Source organism: Penaeus japonicus, unplaced genomic scaffold (assembly GCF_977035675.1).
Source record: "Penaeus japonicus unplaced genomic scaffold, GWHDUDI00000001_assembly GWHDUDI00000015, whole genome shotgun sequence".
NCBI classification, from domain to species: Eukaryota; Metazoa; Arthropoda; class Malacostraca; order Decapoda; family Penaeidae; genus Penaeus; species Penaeus japonicus.
Window position 1 is genome coordinate 12,637,147 of NW_028234417.1, and position 20,000 is coordinate 12,657,146.

Here is a 20,000-nt window from a genome sequence, read left to right on the forward strand (position 1 = left end):
TCACTATCATCAGAAATGATACAATGGTGATGATATTTATAAAGACAATAATAGTAATAGATTTTACTTCTTTTTTTTCAATCACAAAAAATTAAGGAACATGAAAACAAGTGAAGTCAGGAAGCCTTACAAATGACTCCTTGGTGACTAAATACTTCAGGAGCCATCAACATGTAAAATAAATGAATAAAATAAAATCAAAGTCAGAAATGCATGTTCCCAGCATCAACAAGTTAAGAAGATTTGCTTTCTCTTGAGTTCCTTTTCCTGCTTGAGTTGAAGTTTCACAAAAACTTGAACAACCATCAGAGGTCCCAGGTTGCAAACAATGATTTTAACTTTCTATTTAGTGTGATCAGTGTGATTTTAACTTTCTATTAACCCAATCCTGACGGGCCCGGCAAGAAGTGGCAACCCCCTAAGCCAGGCCTATGCAATATTGCATCGGGAACGTCACACTGGTGTGTCGCCCCGTCATCAGGCATTTAGCCGTGTCACACGGATGTGACACACTGTCATCATTGGGTGAAGTGCAATCATTGTGATTTTAACTTTCTATTAACCCTTTGATGACGGTGTGTCACACCTGTGTGACACAGCTAAATGCCCGATGACGGGGCGACGCATCAGTGTAACATTCCCGATGCAATATTGCACAGGCCCGGCGTAGGGGGCTTCCACTTATCGCTGGGCGCATCGGGATAGGGTTAAGTGCGATCAGTGTGATTCTAACTTTCTATTCAGTGTGATTTTAATTTTCTATTCAGTGTGATCAGTGTGATTTTAACTTTCTTTTCAGTGTGATTCTAACTTTCTATTCAGTGTCATTTTAACTTTCTATTCAGTGTGATCAGTGTGATTCTAACTTTCTATTCAGTGTGATTTTAACTTTCTATTCAGTGTGATTTTAACTTTCTATTCAGTGTGATTCTAACTTTCTATTCAGTGTGATCAGTGTGATTCTAACTTTCTATTCAGTGTGATCAGTGTGATTCTAACTTTCTATTCAGTGCAAATTCAACTTTCTATTCAGTGCAAATTCAACTTTCCATTCCCTGTGATCAGTGTGAATTTAACTTTCTATTCAGTGACATTTTAACTTTCTATTCAGTGTGATTTTAACTTTTTATTCAGTGTAATTTTAACTTTCTATTCAGTGTGATCAGTGTGATTCTAACTTTCTATTCAGTGTGATCAGTGTGATTCTAACTTTCTATTCAGTGCAAATTCAACTTTCTATTCTGTGCAAATTCAACTTTCTATTCAGTGCAAATTCAACTTTCCATTCCCTGTGATCAGTGTGAATTTAACTTTCTATTCAGTGTGATTTTAACTTTCTATTCAGTGTGATTCTAACTTTCTATTCAGTGACATTTTAACTTTCTATTCAATGTGATTTTAACTTTCTATTCAGTGTGATCAGTGTGATTCTAACTTTCTATTCAGTGTGATCAGTGTGATTCTAACTTTCTATTCAGTGTGATCAGTGTGATTCTAACTTTCTATTCAGTGTGATCAGTGTGATTCTAACTTTCTATTCAGTGTGATCAGTGTGATTCTAACTTTCTATTCAGTGTGATCAGTGTGATTCTAACTTTCTATTCAGTGTGATCAGTGTGATTCTAACTTTCTATTCAGTGTGATCAGTGTGATTCTAACTTTCTATTCAGTGTCATTTTAACTTTCTTTTCAGTGTGATTCTAACTTTCTATTCAGTGTGATCAGTGTGATTCTAACTTTCTATTCAGTGTGATCAGTGTGATTCTAACATTCTATTCAATGTGATCAGTGTGATTCTAACTTTCTATTCAGTGTGATCAGTGTGATTCTAACTTTCTATTCAGTGTGATTCTTACTTTCTATTCAGTGTGATTCTAACTTTCTATTCAGTGTGATCAGTGTGATTCTAACTTTCTATTCAGTGTGATCAGTGTGATTCTAACTTTCAATTCAGTGTGATTCTAAATTTCTATTCAGTGTGATCAGTGTGATTCTAACTTTCTATTCAGTGACATTTTAACTTTCTATTCAGTGTGATCAGTGTGATTCTAACTTTCTGTTCAGTGCGATCAGTATGAATTTATCTTTCTATGCAGTGCGATCAGTGTTATTTTAACTTTCTATTCAATGTGAATTTAACTTAATATTTAGAGTGATTTTAACTTTCTATTCAATGTGAATTTAACTTAATATTCAGTGTGATTTTAACTTTCTATTCAGTGTGATCAGTGTGATTTTAACTTTCTATTCAGTGCAAATTCAACTTTCTATTCAGTGCAAATTCAACTTTCCATTCCCTGTGATCAGTGTGAATTTAACTTTCTATTCAGTGTGATTTTAACTTTCTTTCAGTTCAACCAGTGTGATTTTAACTTTCTTTCAGTTGAATCAGTGTGATTTTAACTTTCTATTTAGTGCGAATTCAACTTTCCATTCCCTGTGATCAGTGTGAATTTAACTTTCTATTCAGTGTGATTTTAACTTTCTTTCAGTTCAATCAGTGTGTTTTAACTTTCTTTCAGTTCAATCAGTGTGATTTTAACTTTCTTTCAGTTGAATCAGTGTGATTTTAACTTTCTATTTAGTGCGAATTCAACTTTCCATTCCCTGCAATCAGTGTGAATTTAACTTTCTATTCAGTGTGATTTTAACTTTCTTTCAGTTCAATCAGTGTATTTTAACTTTCTTTCAGTTCAATCAGTGTGATTTTAACTTTCTATTCAGTGCGATCAGTATGAATTTAACTTTCTATTCTGTGCAATTAGTGTGATTTCAACCCAATGATGACGTTCCCGATGCAATATTGCATAGGCCCTGCATAAGGGGTTGCCACTTCTTGCCGGGCCCCTCGGGATTTTGTTAACTTTCTATTCAATGTAAATTTAACTTTCTATTCAGTATAATCAGTGTGATTTTAACTTTCTATTCACTGCGATCAGTGTGAATATAACTTTCTATTCAGTATAATCAGTGTGATTTTAACTTTCGTCTCAGTGTGGTCCTCAGGTACTAAGTGAGGATGAACGGCAAGAAGTGAAGGATGACAGATGGTGTTTGAGGACCTACATCTGCTTTCTGGTAACTTACTTCCCACAAACACACACAAAAACATGCTTATACACCCGTAACATGTGATATTGGTGTTGGACAAACACAACATAATACTAGCTGCCATATAAGGATTAATTATAATGATAATTTTAACATTGATAATCTTAATAATAATATTAATAATAATGATAATAATAATGATTATAATAATAAAAATAATGACAATAATGATAACAATAATAATAATGATATTAATGACGATGACGATGATGATGATAATAATAATGATAATGATAGTGATGGCAATGGCAATGGAAGAGAATGAGGATAATAATAATAATAATAATAATAATAATGATGATGATGATGATGATGATGATGATGATAATAATAATAATAATAATAATAATAATAATAATAATTATAATAATAATAATAATAATAATAATAACAACAACAATAATAAAATAGATAAAAACAACAATGATAATAATAATAAAAATATTAATAATTTCAATAACAATAACAAAAGGGAGCAACAATAACAACCATAACAATTTCAAAAATATATAACAACACAATAATAACAACAACAGTCACAGCATCATTATCAACTACAACAACAACAATAATAATAATAATGATAATAATAATAATAATGATAATAATAATAATAATAATCAAAACAAAATGAAAAACACAAACTACACTGACAAGTAATGGTAATAGGAACAGCATTGATACACCTACAACCATATCTACAATAGGTAATGTTATCAACACCACCATGGTACAGAAAATAAAATAAAGATGCCAATAACAAAATGTTCAAAAAATTTTAATTTTATATTTCAAGTATTAATAACTGAAAATTTTATAATAACACTATCAGCTACAATAACATTTGTGAAACGGACTAATAATATTAATGATTAAACTGCTGATGATAATGAAGTTGATGAAAAAATTCATGTTTCTCTGTTACTGCTTCTATTTCTGATGAGTATGATGATGTGATAATACTTGCGATAGCCATGATCAAAATAATCAAGATAAGAGCATTTATGACAAAGTAATAAAACGAATAACAGGAAACTCTAAAAAATATAATTGGTAAATGGTTATTAGCGTAATTCCTCTATGAGTATATATGAGCATCTGTAGCATTTATTGATATAATGAACTCAAATTCTACTTTCAATTCTAGTCGTATTCCATTATTCTGTTATATTCAGAACATAAAACTATTCTACCAAGCTAATTTCCCACACTATTCCTAACTACTGAAATTTGCTTCTCAAAAGGATACCTGGAACTTATTTTGCCTCTAACCAACATTTACATAGCTTCCCTAAGAACCATACAACCTCTGTCTAGTCTCAATTTGCTCTCTTAACCCCTTGTGCATCAAGACATATACAGTATTATTGCATAAACCTAGTCTATCCTGTTGCCCAATCCTGTCAGTATGCTAGAAGTAGGGTTGGTACGGTATGATATTCAGCCTGAGCTGGGCAACTTAACCCCTCTGCAACAGGCATTTTCACGTGGTCGGATCACTTTTGTACTTTGTTTTTCCTTCTGTTGAAATTACAAACTATCTATTCCTTCAGTTATGATGATCTATTATACAAATACTTATCAGTATCACTTTGCTAATATATCATATATAGACTTATATTCATACCATAAGTCCTAAGATGTGGCCCATCTCAGCAGGGTTAAGGGCTAAGTGTCTGTGTTTTCTATCAATTTCTAGACTTATGGTTTGATATGTGTTTATTCAGAATATATTGGCAAAGTGAAACTAACTAGCACTTGGCATGTTGCCCTAGTTACACAACTGCAAAAATAAATAGCTTAATTTCAACAAAAATAAAAAAGCAATACAAAAGTGATGCCTGCCACATAAGTGTTAAACTAGAACACAAGTTCAGAAGCATTGTTGGGCCAGGGAGACTTTGTTTATTCTTACCAAATATTTTTTACTCCCATAGGATTATATGACTAGTGACACCCTCTTAATTCTTTATGAGTTCTAAGTTTACCTCTTTTATTATTGGCTAGTAAACAGGTTGAGGTAGGACACAATATAAACATGACATAGAATGATCACAAATGTATGCTTCAATCTAACTTTACCCATATACACCTTTTCCTATCCTCTTATAACTTTCTTCTAAGTGTATCATAACAATCAATACTTGGTAAGCATTCCCCTTTGATTCCAACTCTGCAGAATCAAAGACTACTTTCACTGTAAATATCCCTATCTTACTTTCTTCTACTAAAAGTTACTCAAGGGTGATAATAGTGAAAATAAAAAATTACACTTTAAAAAATAACAGAATATAATAATCATTGAATAAATAAAATTGTAATATCAGTGACCTGGAATAAACATCCAAATTATCCAAATCCAAAAATGTATATATAGATTAACCCATTGCGTACAGGTGTCATAACATACATGTCAGTACTGATTAGGCCTAAAACACGGATGTTAACCCACACAGGACGGGTGGTACAGCATGTGTTACAGCGCAAAAGCAAAGCCCAGGGGCGCCCGGGTATTTGCCAGCCATTGCCAAGATTTAGAATTGGCCTAATAATTATTTGAACGCCCGGATTTGGGGCATTCAAGGCCTCCCGCCCCCCCCGGGGATGGGTTAATGTGTACATGACAAGACATTGGGATCTGCTCACAGTTGAATTGCGCACGCAGTCATGAAGTATTATGGCTGTAATGGTGCTAGCTCCAGAGCTACAGGCTTCCAAAATCAGCCTAAACCCGTATTTTCTGATGGATTTGTGGAAAAATATTGTTTGGGCTACCAAGAGGGTAATTTTTAGCCAGTGCCGCTAGTGTCGTATATCGCCCATTCTGACAACCAGTTAGGTACCCCGTCCGCAATGGGTTAACAGTCACAAAATATTCAATGATAGTCATGTACAGCAAAATCACATAATGCAGAACACCTTTTTAGGCTTTGAAATTTTATCATAAAGAATAACATGGATAACATTACTTGTTCTTACTACCTTTCCAAAGCTCCTCCTTGATAACTTACACATAATCTATTCTACTGCCAAATCCAAATCATATTTATAGCATTAAAAAGTATAAGCAAAAATTTAACTCACCTTCAAAAGAGACAACTACACTTGAATTTAGTCCATCAAAGAAGCGCAACTATCAAAATTTGGTAACTTACCCTACGTCGTCTGCGGTCTGTCCGTCTGATGTGATGCCAAAGGACCATAAGCATTTGGGAATCAAGGCCAGTGAATTCTTCATTTCGTTCCTTGTGGCGCTTACTTAAATTTGACTTGAGAGTCTGGAAAAAATAAAACAATTGATAATGCATAACTTGATAAAAATAACATCTGAAAGAGAGAAAGAGAGAAAGAGAAAAGAGAGAAAGAAACTGAAGGGATGGGATGGGATAGGATAGGATAGGATAGGATGGGATGGGATGGGATGGGATGGGAAGGGAAGGGAAGGGAAGGGAAGGGAAGGGAAGGGAAGGGAAGGGAAGGGAAGGGAAGGGAAGGGAAGGGAAGGGAAGGGAAGGGAAGGGAAGGGGAGGGGAGGAAGAGAAGGGAAGAGAAGGGAAGAGAGGGGAAGAGAAGAGAGAAGAGAGAAGACAGAAGAGAGAAGAGAGAAGAGAAGAGGAGAAAAGAAAAGAAAAGAAAAGAAAAGAAAAGAAAAGAAAAGGAGAAGAAGGAATAGAAAAGAAGGAGAAGAAGGAAAAGAAGAGAAGGAGAAGGAGAAGAAAGAAAAGAAAAGAAGGAAAAGAAGGAAAAGAAAAGAAGGAGAAGAAGGAAAAGAAAAGAAGGAGAAGAAGGAAAAGAAAAGAAGAAGGAGAAAATGGAGAAGAAAGAGAAGAGAAAATGGAGAAGAGAAGAGAAGAGAAGAGAAAATGGAGAAGAGAAGAGAAGAGAAGAGAAGAGAAGAGAAGAGAAGAGAAGAGAAGAGAGAGAAGAGAAGAGAAGAGAAGAGAAGAGAAGAGAAGAGAAGAGAAGAGAAGAGAAGAGAAGAGAAGAGAAGAGAAGAGAAGAGAAGAGAAGAGAAGAGAAGAGAAGAGAAGAGAAGAGAAGAGAAGAGAAGAGAAGAGAAGAGAAGAGAAGAGAAGAGAAGAGAAGAGAAGGGAAGGGAAGGGAAGGGAAGGGAAGGGAAGGGAAGGGAAGGGAAGGGAAGGGAAGGGAAGGGAAGGGAGGGGAGGGGAGGGAAGGGGAGGGAAGGGAAGGGAAGGGAAGGGAGGGGAGGGGAGGGGAGGGGAGGGGAGGGGAGGGGAGGGGGGGGGAGGGGAGGGGAAGGGAAGGGAGGGGAAGGGAAGGGAAGGGAAGGGAAGGGAAGGGAAGGGAAGGGAAGGGAAGGGAAGGGAAGGAAGGGAGGGAGGGGAGGGGAGGGGGGAGGGGAAGGGAAGGGAAGGGAAGTTAGGGAGGAAGGAAGGAAGGGAAGGGAAGGGAAGGGGAGGGGAGGAGGGGAAGGGAAGGGAGGAGGGAGGGAAGGGAAGGGAAGGGAAGGGAGGGAGGGAAGGGAAGGGAAGGGAAGGGAAGGGAAGGGAAGGGAGGGAAGGGAAGGGAGGGAAGGGAAGGGGAGGGAGGGAGGGAGGGAGGGAAGGGAAGGGAAGGGAGGGAGGGGAGGGAAGGAAGGGAAGGGAAGGGAAGGGAAGGGAAGGGGTGGGGAGAGAAAGAAATAAGAAAAAAGGAGCGTACCTGTTCCAGGTTTGGCAGGTCTGGATCCTCCTCACACGTTGGCACCCAAATTTTAACATCATCATCAAGGCCACTTGTAGCCAGCACTGGTATGTGAGGATGTGGCTCCAACACATTAACCTTTGCAAATGAAAAAAAAACAACAACACTTTATGTACAGTGCATCATACCATTAAATTCACAAATGAGAAAAAAAAATCATATAGTTCATAGTTGTATCATTTTGAACTGCATATACTTCTAATTCTGCACTTTACCATTCTGAGACAGGTCACAGATTAAGATGTTCAGATAAGTTTTCAACAGATCTAATGAGAACTTACCACTCCATTCTCATCTCCCGGCATGCACTGGACAATGGCCTCAGTCTCACGGTGCCAAAAGAAGATGTTTCCACAGTCTGACCCTGACACAATGTACTGGCTTCCAGGACCAAAGAAATTCACACCCTTAACTGTTGGGAAAGTACAGAGTATAAGAGTAATGTATATTACTAAAAATTTTGATATTTTCATAGTTAGAAGCACAATGAGAAACAAAGAAAAAGTGAGGGACAAATACAAAATAAATTAAGCTGTGTCAAAGATAATCCATGTCTCATCAATACCAGAGATCCTAAATTGGGTGAAAAAATGTCTATAATAAAAGAAAATTTGCCTAGGGATGGGGGGGGGGTATATATAATTTTTGTTTTCTTACAAGAATGTCACATTTTAAAGGATTTTTTATTTCATATTTAGCAAATCCTACTTTCCATTATGTAAACCATTTTAAAAGCTATTAATGGTATTTTGAGAAACTGAAGTATGAAACAAACATTATTACCTTAAAATACAGGCAAGGTAACATTATGAGCTTCTCTATGAGAATTAGATAGATGTCTGATTATTTAAATAAATGGAAAAAGATCTCTTGTACTGTTTGTCACTGCTAATGGACCTGAGGCTGGAAGAGAGCTATTATAACTATTTGATAAAATTGATTGGATTACATAAGCATATTTATGAAAAATTAATGTTTGAAGATTTCTGAACAAGGATCACCAAGATATATTATATAAAGGAAAATAAGAAGACCAATTAGTAACTATCTAATTGATGATAATTGAATAAAGTCTGGAGGTCTATATGAATTTAGGAAATAAAAGGAGAGAAAATAACTGACCATAAATAGATCAAAGCATAAAAAACACCCACTGTGGATGGGTGTCAAGACATACATGACACATGAGTTTTCATCCTATCAGATGGTGACATGATATATATGACTTGCCAGGTTCTAGCCAGAATGCCTGCATCACCCCGTATATGATGATCTGGGAGAGTTGCTCGCTTTGCTTTTATTATATGATCAGTATTTTGCTCTTGTGCCTAATGATGGTAATTATCATTATTATAATTACCTTACTAGCCACTAATTACTTATGGTATAAAATCAGACACATAGATGGCAATAACATCTATCATGGAAATACTGATGTCCTTTCTTTTTTCACTGTTTTCTTTCCACAGATATCACTGAAAGCAATTACATATTACTGTGCTTACACTATTAGCCACTAATTACCAAGAGTATAAAATGATGACAAACATAGATGGAACTAACATTTTTCATAGAAAACAGCAATGCTATTTCATTGTTGCTTTCTTTTTTGGTTAAAGATCTATTCCCAATATCTCACACCTGAACTCATCAACCATCTAGTCCTGGAGACTAACCAGGAAGTTACCTTCCATTTTATAGTTATGTTTCCACTCAAAATATGTGACATAAAATTTCATATTCTGTGTATTTCTTTTATGAAGAATTTTGTTTTTTTCTCTCCCTTAGGTACTATCACCAGTGACCAACAACCAACAACCTCACAAGCAGAATTGAATGCTTATTTTGGGCTCCAACTCTTGATGGACATTCAAAAACTTGTTTTTTGTCCTCCCATGACGCTATAATACTTTTACTATACTGAGTATACAAGTATGAATAGAAACATGGCAAATCACTCAAAAAATGACCAACACATAAATGGTTTTAGTGTTACAATGAGAGGCTGGAAGAGAGCAAGAGAGGTAGTGAGGTAGTAGAGCAGCCACATATGGAAAATACTACCCATCTGAATTGGGTTAAGCTATCTCACATACCTGTAGCACTATTACGATGGCCGGAGTATCTATGGACTGCATCTGCAGCTTCAGAGCGTGATGTATCAAACAAATAAATATCATCATCATTATATGATGCCAATATAGAGTCTCCATTACCACTGTAGACTGCACAAGTCACTGTTGGTGTTGGGACAGCCTCATACTGTAAGCATGTGTGTTTATAAATCCAGGTGTATTATATGTCACATTTTATATAAATAGAACAGCTGTGAATACATTGGTATTGAGGCAACATCAAAATATACCTTTTTCATATTTACATGTGAGAGTACATCCATACCAAGAGAGATATCTAAAGACTGAGACTCCACTTACCAAATGTCTTGGACAGAACTTCAAAACTGGGAAGTCAAGATTCCCACAACGTCGGTCATATATTCGAACATACTGATCGTGCCCACTAACACAAAACTGATTTTCATTGATTGGATGAGCATGAATGCTGTACAGAGACACACGACTACCAGAGATGTCCTTCACAAATGCCACCCTGAAAATTCAAGTTCCAATATGTCTGAAATTACTGTTCTCAGTAATAAAAAATTAAGATTATATGGCAAAACTAAGATTATATATCATCTACAAGTACAAGCTATTATACAAACACACAAACCTGCTAGGCTGTTCCTGACGAATATCAATGTTAAGTACAACAGCATCTTCTCCAGCAGATAAAACAACATGTGGGGAGGTAGGGAGGGTGGCAAGCTTATGAGCAGGGCCATGATGCTTGGCCAACTTCCTTGTGGCCTTGCACACTCCAGTGGAGGACAGCTCAGCCAGGCGGACTTGACCATCCCTTGCACAGGATACAATGTGTGTATCACCACTCAGTGGTAGGAACTTGCTCTGTAAGAGATCATCCATTAACTCTATATAACATGACTTTTCTTCAGATGAACTTCTGTTTACACTATAATCAAACAAAAACCAGCTACTGATAATTAACATAATCTAATAAATATTTTGACTGGTCAATGAAGAAACTTTACAATTATCACAAGCCCAAATAGCTACTGAGGTTCATCTTTAAATAGCATAACCCTTATAGAAAACATACATCCTTATCCAGTTTACAATATCAAGTTATGTTGACTTAGGCAGTCTAAATCTTGAAAAATTTGAATTACTTGATTTCTTTTGGATCAAACTATATATTCCTTGTTAACCCAATGATGACGGTGTGTCACACCCGTGTGACACGGCTAAATGCCTGATGACAGGGCGACACACCAGTGTGACGTTCCCGATGCAATATTGCATAGGCCCGCCATAGGGGGTTGCCACTTCTCGCCAGGCCCATCAGGATTGGATTAATTAACAAAAACTTTTTTTTAATATATTCATTATTTTTACACTGACAGAAAAATCAAAGCAAATGCATCTTCATGCTTTGAATAAAAAAAAAAGCAATGGTTTTAAAAGTACTAAAACCTGAAGGAACAAAAAGGCAATCAGTAAATTCAAACTTACCTGGAATACATTATTCCTATGTCCACTATAGAATGTGATTATGGCTTTCTCTCGAGCCCAGTCCCAAATGGCAATCTGGAAATCATCTGAGCCACTAGCAAGCCTAGTGCCACTTGCATTGAAACTAAGGGCATTGACACATCCCCTATGGAACTCCATCTTGTACATGAGTTCAAGGCGCTTAGGTACATGGAGTGAGTCATAGTAGTGATGACTAAATAACACTGAGGACTGGTACCTTGCTCGACTGCCCAACTGCCTGGAATGGATTTAGAACAGAGTTTTTACGAGTCCTTTGTGGTAAAAGTCCCACATGCAACCATCAAAGATATCAACTTACATGATGTATAAATAACATTCATGTTATCAATAAACCAACCTCTGAACAACTTGATCTACAAAATTCCAATGGTGTTTTGGTTTGGGTCGTTCCTTAATTCTTGTCATTTCTTTGGCAATGGCTTCTTCTGTGTCCTTCCACTGTGTTTCATTCTCTATACCATCCTGGAGGCCCATCCGTCGCCCACCATCATCTGAGTCTGAATCCGTGTCTGAGAGAAGTCCGCCAAATATTCTTTGGCTGCTGAAACGTCGTTCAATGCGGCGTTCCAATGGTGGAGAGTCATCTTTAAAGTAAAACAAACTACAATGCTACAGTCTGCAATAGGAAATAAAGTTCAAATTCTTACATTTATAAAGGATACTGCAAAAGACATGAGATCTTCTAGTAATCTTTTCTGGTATTCCTGATACACTTGCAAACATAACGTTAGCAAAAAAATTAATGGCATCCTGATATATACAGTAAGCAGCCATAGGCATCCTCACAACTGCATCTGATCTAAACTTTACCTGTATTATCATCTTCGGTGTTTCCACTTGCAGCACTTCCAGTCTCCATTGCTGATGGACTAGTAGGCTCCATGTGATCTGTCTCAGTGTCACGACTTGTATCTGCACTTGTATCCTCCATTTCTGATGCTGAAGTTATGGTTAAGTTGTTTCTTCGTGTCAAAGCCGTGTCAGACTTTTTATCTTCATTGTTGCTTGCACGAAGGGTACTGTCATCGTCGTCATCATCATCATCACTATCATTTGAACTCGATTCTAACAACCTTGGTCTGTAGCTTCTCTGGCGAGAGGTCTTCCCCTTGCCAAATGATGTGCCTGAGGACTCACCACTTTTCTTCTCTCCTTCTGACTTTAATTTCTTGTTCCCTTCATCATCTGAATTTTCTAATCTCTCACTGGATATCCCAGAGTCATCTTTTTTGACATTTCGATCTCTCTTGTTGCTGTTGTTAAGCAAAGATGAGTCACTGTCTTTCGGGGTACTTGTCTCCACCTCAAGCTCATGGGAGGAATCAGATGCCTCTGCCATCTGGAGAGGTTTGTGTTACACCTGAAGTGAGAAGTATATATCCAAAAGGTTAGTGACATTGGTAATGTTTAACATGGCTAATCATGGCTAAGCACAGCTTCAGAAAGCTCCTTGATTTATGGTACCTTCAAGTCCATGAATATTTCCCTACTTTTCATCTGAATCAGCAAGGTCTATGGAGGAAGGATTTGATGCAGTTAATCATACAATTTAACATGAGCAAAGGGTAATATATTGAAACATAAATTCAATCAATACACACTCCACCCTCAATTCATCATATCCAATTTCAAACTTTTGGTAACATGCAAATATAATGGGAATAGATTTTTTGAGGTTCTGAATGCATGAAAAATAATTTAGGTTAGTACTTACTAAGTATTTACTGAATGAAACCTCACCATGGCATTGGCATTATTACCTTCATGCAATATTAATTATAAACTTCAAATACTTTCAACAGTCCTCTATTCTCAAATGTCTTAAAACAAACATTGAATTGTAATACTATATTTAGGGTTATGGAGCAAGGGTAAAGATGCTCCATTCAGGAATGGTGCCATGAACTGTACTTATCTAGCCCCTGTCCAATTATGAAATGTCACCTGCATTTGTCATTCTTATATACAGTAAGGCAACTGCAGTATACTGAAAAATGGACAGATAAACATAACACTTTAATAAAAGAAAAACCTGTGAACAGGATAACACTTAATATTAAATCATTCCAATAAATAAATGACTAAAATGCATAATAGGAACATTTTTATCAGATTCCAAAACAAGAGCACTTTCACAATAATTTGAAATCTTCACAATCATAATGCTATAATCTCTCCTTCAATTTAAGTCAGATTTGTACCAGTACTCCCTTTTTTAATTCAATCAATCTTCATGCTGATTTGTAAAGGCCGTCCATCTTTCCTTTTGTTTCCCTGTATCTGCATTGCACTTCTACACTAATCCCAGCAACAAAAGGTTTAGATTTTGTTGTGTGTGTTTTTTTTGGTGTGTGTGTGGTGTGTGGTGTGTTGGGGTGTGTGTGTGTTTGTGTTTGGGGGTGTTTTTTGTTGTGTTGTTTGTTGTGTGTGTTGTGTGTGGGTGGGGGTGTTTGTGGGGGGGTGTTTGTGTTTGTGTGTTTTGTGTGTGAGTGTGGGTGGTTTTTTTGTGGTGTGTGTTGTGGGTGTTGTGTTGTGTGTGTGTGTGTGTGCGGGTTTTTTTTGTGTGTGTTGGGGGGATGTGTGTTGTGGTGTTTGTGTATTTGTTGTGTGTATTGTGTGTTGTATGTGTTGTGTGTATTGTATGTATGTTATGTATAGTGTATGTTTATGTGGGATGTGTATGTGTGTGTGTGTGTGTGTGTGTATGTATTTATGTTTGTGTGTGTGTGTGTGTGTTTGTCTGTGTGTGTGTGTTTTTGTTGTGTTGTGTGGTTGTTGTTTTTGTGTGTGTGTGTGTGTGTTGTGTTTTAGTGTGGTGTGTGTGGGTGGGTGGGTGTGTGTGGGTGTTTGTGTGTGTGTGTCTTTGTGTGTGTGTGATGTGTGTGTTTTGAATTTATGTTTATGTGTATTTTTGTGTATGTATGTGTGTATATGTGTGAGTGTGAGATATGATGTGTTTTTGTGGATAGATTGTGTGTTTTTTTTGTTTGTGTGTTTTTTTGTTTGTTTTGTGTGTGTGTGAGTGTGTATGTGTAGTATGTGTTTGTGTGTGTTTTTTTTGTGTGTGTTGTGTTGTGTGTGTGTGTGTGTGTGGTTTTATTTATGTGTTTTATGTATTTGAGTGTGGTGTTTGTTGGTTGTTGATTGTTTGTGGGTTTGTGGGTGTTTGTGATTAGTTTGGTGTTTGTTGTGTGTGTGTGTTTTGTGTGTGTGTGTGTGTGTGTGTGTGTGTGTGTTGAGGTGATTGTGTGTTTTTTTTGAGTGTTTGGTTTTTGGTTTGGGGTGTTTTTTGTGTGTTGTGTGTGGGTAGTGTTTTTGTGTGTGTGTGTTGTTTGTGTGTGTGTGTGTGTGTGTGTGTGTGTTTTTGTGTGTTTGTGTGTCGTTTGTGTTTGTTTGTTTTTTTGTGTGATGTATTGTGTGTTTTGTGTGTGTTGTGTTTGTGAGTGGTGAGTTTGTGTGTGTTGTTGTGTTTGTTTGGTTGTATGTGTGTGTTTGTGTTTTTTATGTGTTTTGTGTTGTGTTTGTTGTGTGTGTGTTAGTGTAGAGTGTGTGTTTGTGTAGTGTGTGTGTTTATTTAAATTGTGTTGTGTGTAATGTTTAGAGTGTGTGGTGGGTGTTTGTGTGTATTGTGTGTTGTGTATTGTGTAGGTTTATATGAGTGTGTGTGTGTTGTTGTGTGTGTGTTATAGATAGTTTGTGTGTGTGTGTTTGTGTGGGTGTTATTTTGGTAAGTAGGTTGTGTGAGATAGTGTGTGATTGTGGTTGTGTGTGTGAGTGTGTGTGTGTGTAGTTTTGTATTGTGTGTGTATGTGGGTATATATATATAATATATATATATTATATATATATATATATATATTATATGTGTTGTGGTGTGTGCGTGTGTGTGTGTGTGGTGTGTTGTTGTGTGTGTGTGTGTGTGTGTTTTGTGTGATAGAGATGTGGTGTGTGGGTTGTGTTTGTGTATTGTGTGTGTGGTGGTTGTGTGTGTGTGTTATTTATTTGTGTGTGTGTGTGTGGGTGTGGGTGTGTTGTGGTTTAATTGTGTGTGGGTGGTGAGTGTTGTGTGTGGTGTGTGTGTGTGTGTGTGTGTGTGTGTTTGTTTGTGTGTTATGTGTGTATATATGTGTGGTTTGAGAGATTTAGTGTGTGTTTTGTGGGTGTTGTTATGTGTGTGGTGGGTGTTTGTGTGTGATGTGTGTGTTTTGTGTGTTGTGTGTGTGTGTGTGTTTGTGTTGTGGTGTGTTGGTGTGGTTGTGTGGGTGTGGTGGTGTGTTTGGGTTGTGTGGTGTTTGTGTGTATGGGTGTTGTGGTGTGTTGTGTGTTTGTTGTGGTGTGTGTGTGTTGTGTGTGTGTGTGTTGTGTGTGTTTGTGGGTTGTGTGTGTTGTGTGGTGTGTTGTGTTGTGTTTTTTGTGTGTGTGTTGTGTGTTTGTTGGTGTGTGTTGTGTGTGTGTTGTGTGTGTGTGTGTGTTGGTGTTGTTGTGTTTGGTGTGGTTGTGTTGTTGTGTGTTGTGTGTGTGTGTTTGTGTGTGTGTGAGTGTTTGTGTGTGTGTGTGTTGTGTGTTGTGTGGTGTGTGGGTGTGGTGTTTTGTGTGTGTGTTTGTGTGTGTTGGTGTGTGTGTTTTGTTTGTGGTGTGTTGTGTGGTGTGTGTGTGGTGTGTTTGTGGTGGTGTGGGTTTGGGTGGGTGGGTGGTTGTTTGTGTTGTGTTGTTGGTGTTTTTGTTGGTGTTGTGTGTGGTGGTGTGGTGTGTGTGGGTTGTGTGTGTGTGTGTTGTGGGGTGTGTTTGTTGTGTGTGTGTGTTGGGTGTGTGGTGTGTCTGTGGTTGTTTGTGTGTGTGTGTGTGTGTGTTTGTGTTGTGTGTGTGTGTTGGTGTGTTGTTGTGTGTTTGTGTGGGTGTGTGTGTGTGTGTGTGTGTGTGTGTGTTGGTGTTGTGTGTGTGGGGTTTGTTGGTGTGTGGTGTTTGTGGTGGGTGTGTGTTGTGTTTGTGGTGTGTGTTGGTGTGTGTGTGGTGTTTTGTGTGTGTTGTGGGTGTTGTTTGTGTGTGTGTGGGGTGTGTGTGTGTGGTGTGGTGTGGGTGTGTGTGTGTGTTGTTGTGTGTGTGTGGGTGTTGTGGTGTTTTTGTGTGTGTGGGTTTGTTTTGTGTTGTGTGTGGGTGTTTTGTGTTGTGTGATTTGTTGTTGTGTGTTTATGTGTGTGTTTGAGTGTTGGTGTTATGTGTGTTGTTTTTTGGTGTTTTTATTTATTTGTTTGTGTGTTTGGTGTGTGTTGTGTTGTGTGGTGTGTGTGTTGTGGGGTGGGTGGGTGTTGTGTGTTTTGTGGTGTGGTTGTGTGGTGTGTGTGTTGTGTGTGTGTTGGGTGTTTGTGTGGGGAAATTTTGTGGGTTTTTTGTTTGATTGTTTTTGTGAGGGGGTATTTTGTGTGTGTAAGGTTGTGTTGGAGTGTGGAGTTTTGTTTATGTGATTTAGTGAATGTGTGTGTATGTTTGAATGTGGGGTGTTTCGAGGTAGTTTTGGTGGTTTTGGTTTTATTGTGGTTTTTTATAATTTATTTGTTTTTATTTTTTTATGTGTTTTTGTTTGTTTGGAATATATAAATTTAGTTTGTGTTGTAGTTTTTTGTGGTTGCAATATTTTTTGTGTTTTTTTAATTTATATTTTTTTTTTTTTTTAATTAGAATATTTTTTTGAGTTTTGATATTTATTGATTTATTTTTAGTTTTATTATTGTTTTGAAGATTATTATTGTTAGTTTTTTTTGTTTTTAAGTTATTAGATATTTTGTATAATTTGTTTGATTTTTTTTATTTTTAGATTGTTTATCAAATGTTTATATAAGATTAGTTTTTTATATCTATATATATATAATATTTTTATTTTGTTTATTATATTTATATTTTAGTGGTTTATATATATAGATATATGATTGGGTATTTTAGTATGTATATTTTTTTTTATATAATTTGTTAAATTTGTTTTTTATTTATTTGTATATATTATTGTTGTATTTTTAATTTTATATATATTTGTTATGTTATTTTGGATTAATATATTTATAGTAGTTTTATTAGGTTTGAGACATTCACTGTTTTAGTTTGTATTTTCATTATATTATAATTATTGATTTTGCACATATATATATAATTTTATGATATATATAATATTTATATATATATATATATATATAGATATATATATATATATATTATTTTTTTTTATTTATATATTATATATTGGATATATTCGATATATTTGGTGTGGTTTGTGTTGGGGGGTGGTGGGGGGGTGGGGTGGGGTTTATGTGTTTTGTTATACCTATATTTATATACTATATTTATAAAAAAAATATTTTATATATATATATAGACATATATTATATTTTATATACATATATAACAATGGTGTTGTGGTTTGGTATATAGCAGTGATTGTATATAAGAATATTTTAATTATACTATATATATATGTTTATGGTTATATTTTCATCTATATTTAATTATAATTTATATATTATATTATTTGTTGATATATTATAATATATATTTGTTAATTTATATTATTGATATATATAAATGATATGTTTTTTTGGGATGTTTATATATATGTATATATTATTGTATTGGTATATACATAAATATATATTTAATTATAGTATTATATATTTATATATATATATATATATTTATAATATATATTTGAGTAGTATATATATATATTTAGTATATTATGATAATATATATTATATATATATATATATTTAAGTGGATGTAGAGATATTAGTTTAAAGTAGAATGTGTATATCATTTTTATTTATTAGTTTATTAGATATTTTTATTATATATTTATATATTTATATTTACATTTTGATGTATACGGTTTGTAATATAGATTTATAATTTCATTTATATATATATATATATATAATATATATATATAGTATATTTATAGTATATATATTTATATAGGATTTTATGATATATTGATTATATGTAAATATATTTATATATATATTTATATATATAAATTATATATATATTCTTTATATGATTTATATACATATTGATATATAATATATAGAATATATATATATAAAACTATTTAGTTATAATATATATTATATATATTTATTTATTATATAATATTTTATATTATATTGGTTTAATTTTACAGAAATTGTGTGGTAAGTATGCATATAACTATTATTAATTTATATACGTATATATAATGTTTATATGTATAATATATTATGATATAGGTTTATAATATTTATATGGGACGGTATATTTAATATATATATACGTATTTAGAAATATACTGTAGTATATATAAATCATTCAATTTATATAGCTTACGTGTATATATATATACGTCGATATAATATATATTATAGATTGATTATAAATATTAATATATATATTGTATTTTAATATTATATAGTATTTATAATATATATTCGTTATATTATTAAATATATATATATATATATATATATATATATATATATATCATAATATATATTTATATTATATTATTAATATATTATAAGTTAAGTATTATTATATAATATATTTATTTATTATATTTACTATATATAAATATAATATATATATACGTATATTTATATATACGAATATATTTATATACGTATATATATATATACGTAATCATATAATATATATAATATTTATATATTTACGTAGATAAATTATATACTATTTTTGTGATATAAATATATATATTTTATTTGGTAAATGTATATATATTTTACATTTTTATATATAAATGTATATAAAAATATATATATGGATTATTAGTATAATATGTATATTTATTATTTATAACTATAATTATCATTATAATAATATATAAATATATATATATATATATATATATATATTATTTATAGTAATATTGTATACGTTACTATATATAACTTTATATATATATATATATATTATATATTTATACTAGAATTTATTTTATTATATATTGCTTATATTTTATAATTTATATATATATACATTTTTAGATATATATTTGTACTTATTGAATATATAATATATATTTATAAATATATTATAACGTATTAATCAGTGTTTATATATGAATGATATTTACGTATATAGTATATACGAATATATATATTAGTTGATTTTATATATAAATATAAAAATATATATATATATATAAAAATGTTATATATTAACTTATATATAGAAGAGAGAGAGAGAGAGAGAGAGAAAGGAGAGAGAGAGAGATAGAGAGAGAGAGAGAGAGAGAGAGAGAGAGCGAGAGAGAGAGAGGATTTTTATTTATTGTAGCGTATAAATATATATATATATTTATATATAATGAATATCATTATATATAGATATATATTTTTTATAAATTTTTTTTTTATGATAACTTGATTAGAATATTTATTTTTTATTAAAGTTTTATTTTACTTATTTATAGATTTTATATATTTAATTTTTAATAATTATACACAACACACACACACACACACACTCACACACACACACCACACACACACACACACCACTCACCAC

General features: G+C 33.8%; 1 protein-coding gene across 9 annotated transcripts in view; it reads right to left on the minus strand.

Annotated features, from left to right (window-relative positions):
* The window catches only part of LOC122244534 (DDB1- and CUL4-associated factor 8), a 46,718-nt gene that overhangs the window by 13,752 nt on the left and 12,966 nt on the right, over nt 1-20,000 (minus strand). For 6 of the 9 annotated variants that reach the window (XR_015191664.1, XR_015191663.1, XM_086544488.1 and 3 more), the window contains exons 2-10: nt 12,261-12,810; nt 11,788-12,034; nt 11,409-11,667; nt 10,549-10,784; nt 10,251-10,425; nt 9,912-10,077; nt 8,097-8,227; nt 7,774-7,893; nt 6,267-6,389 (exon numbers count right to left, since the gene is read on the minus strand). Coding sequence is in view for 6 of the 9 variants with exons in the window: in XM_086544488.1 (XP_086400614.1) it covers nt 6,267-6,389; nt 7,774-7,893; nt 8,097-8,227; nt 9,912-10,077; nt 10,251-10,425; nt 10,549-10,784; nt 11,409-11,667; nt 11,788-12,034; nt 12,261-12,789 (1,986 nt within the window). In the remaining 3 variants the exon portion in view is untranslated. Of the gene's footprint in view, nt 1-6,266; nt 6,390-7,773; nt 7,894-8,096; nt 8,228-9,911; nt 10,078-10,250; nt 10,426-10,548; nt 10,785-11,408; nt 11,668-11,787; nt 12,035-12,260; nt 12,811-13,394; nt 13,438-20,000 lie in introns of those variants that run through there. The other 3 variants (XR_015191665.1, XM_086544489.1, XM_086544492.1) reach the window with 2 other exon arrangements.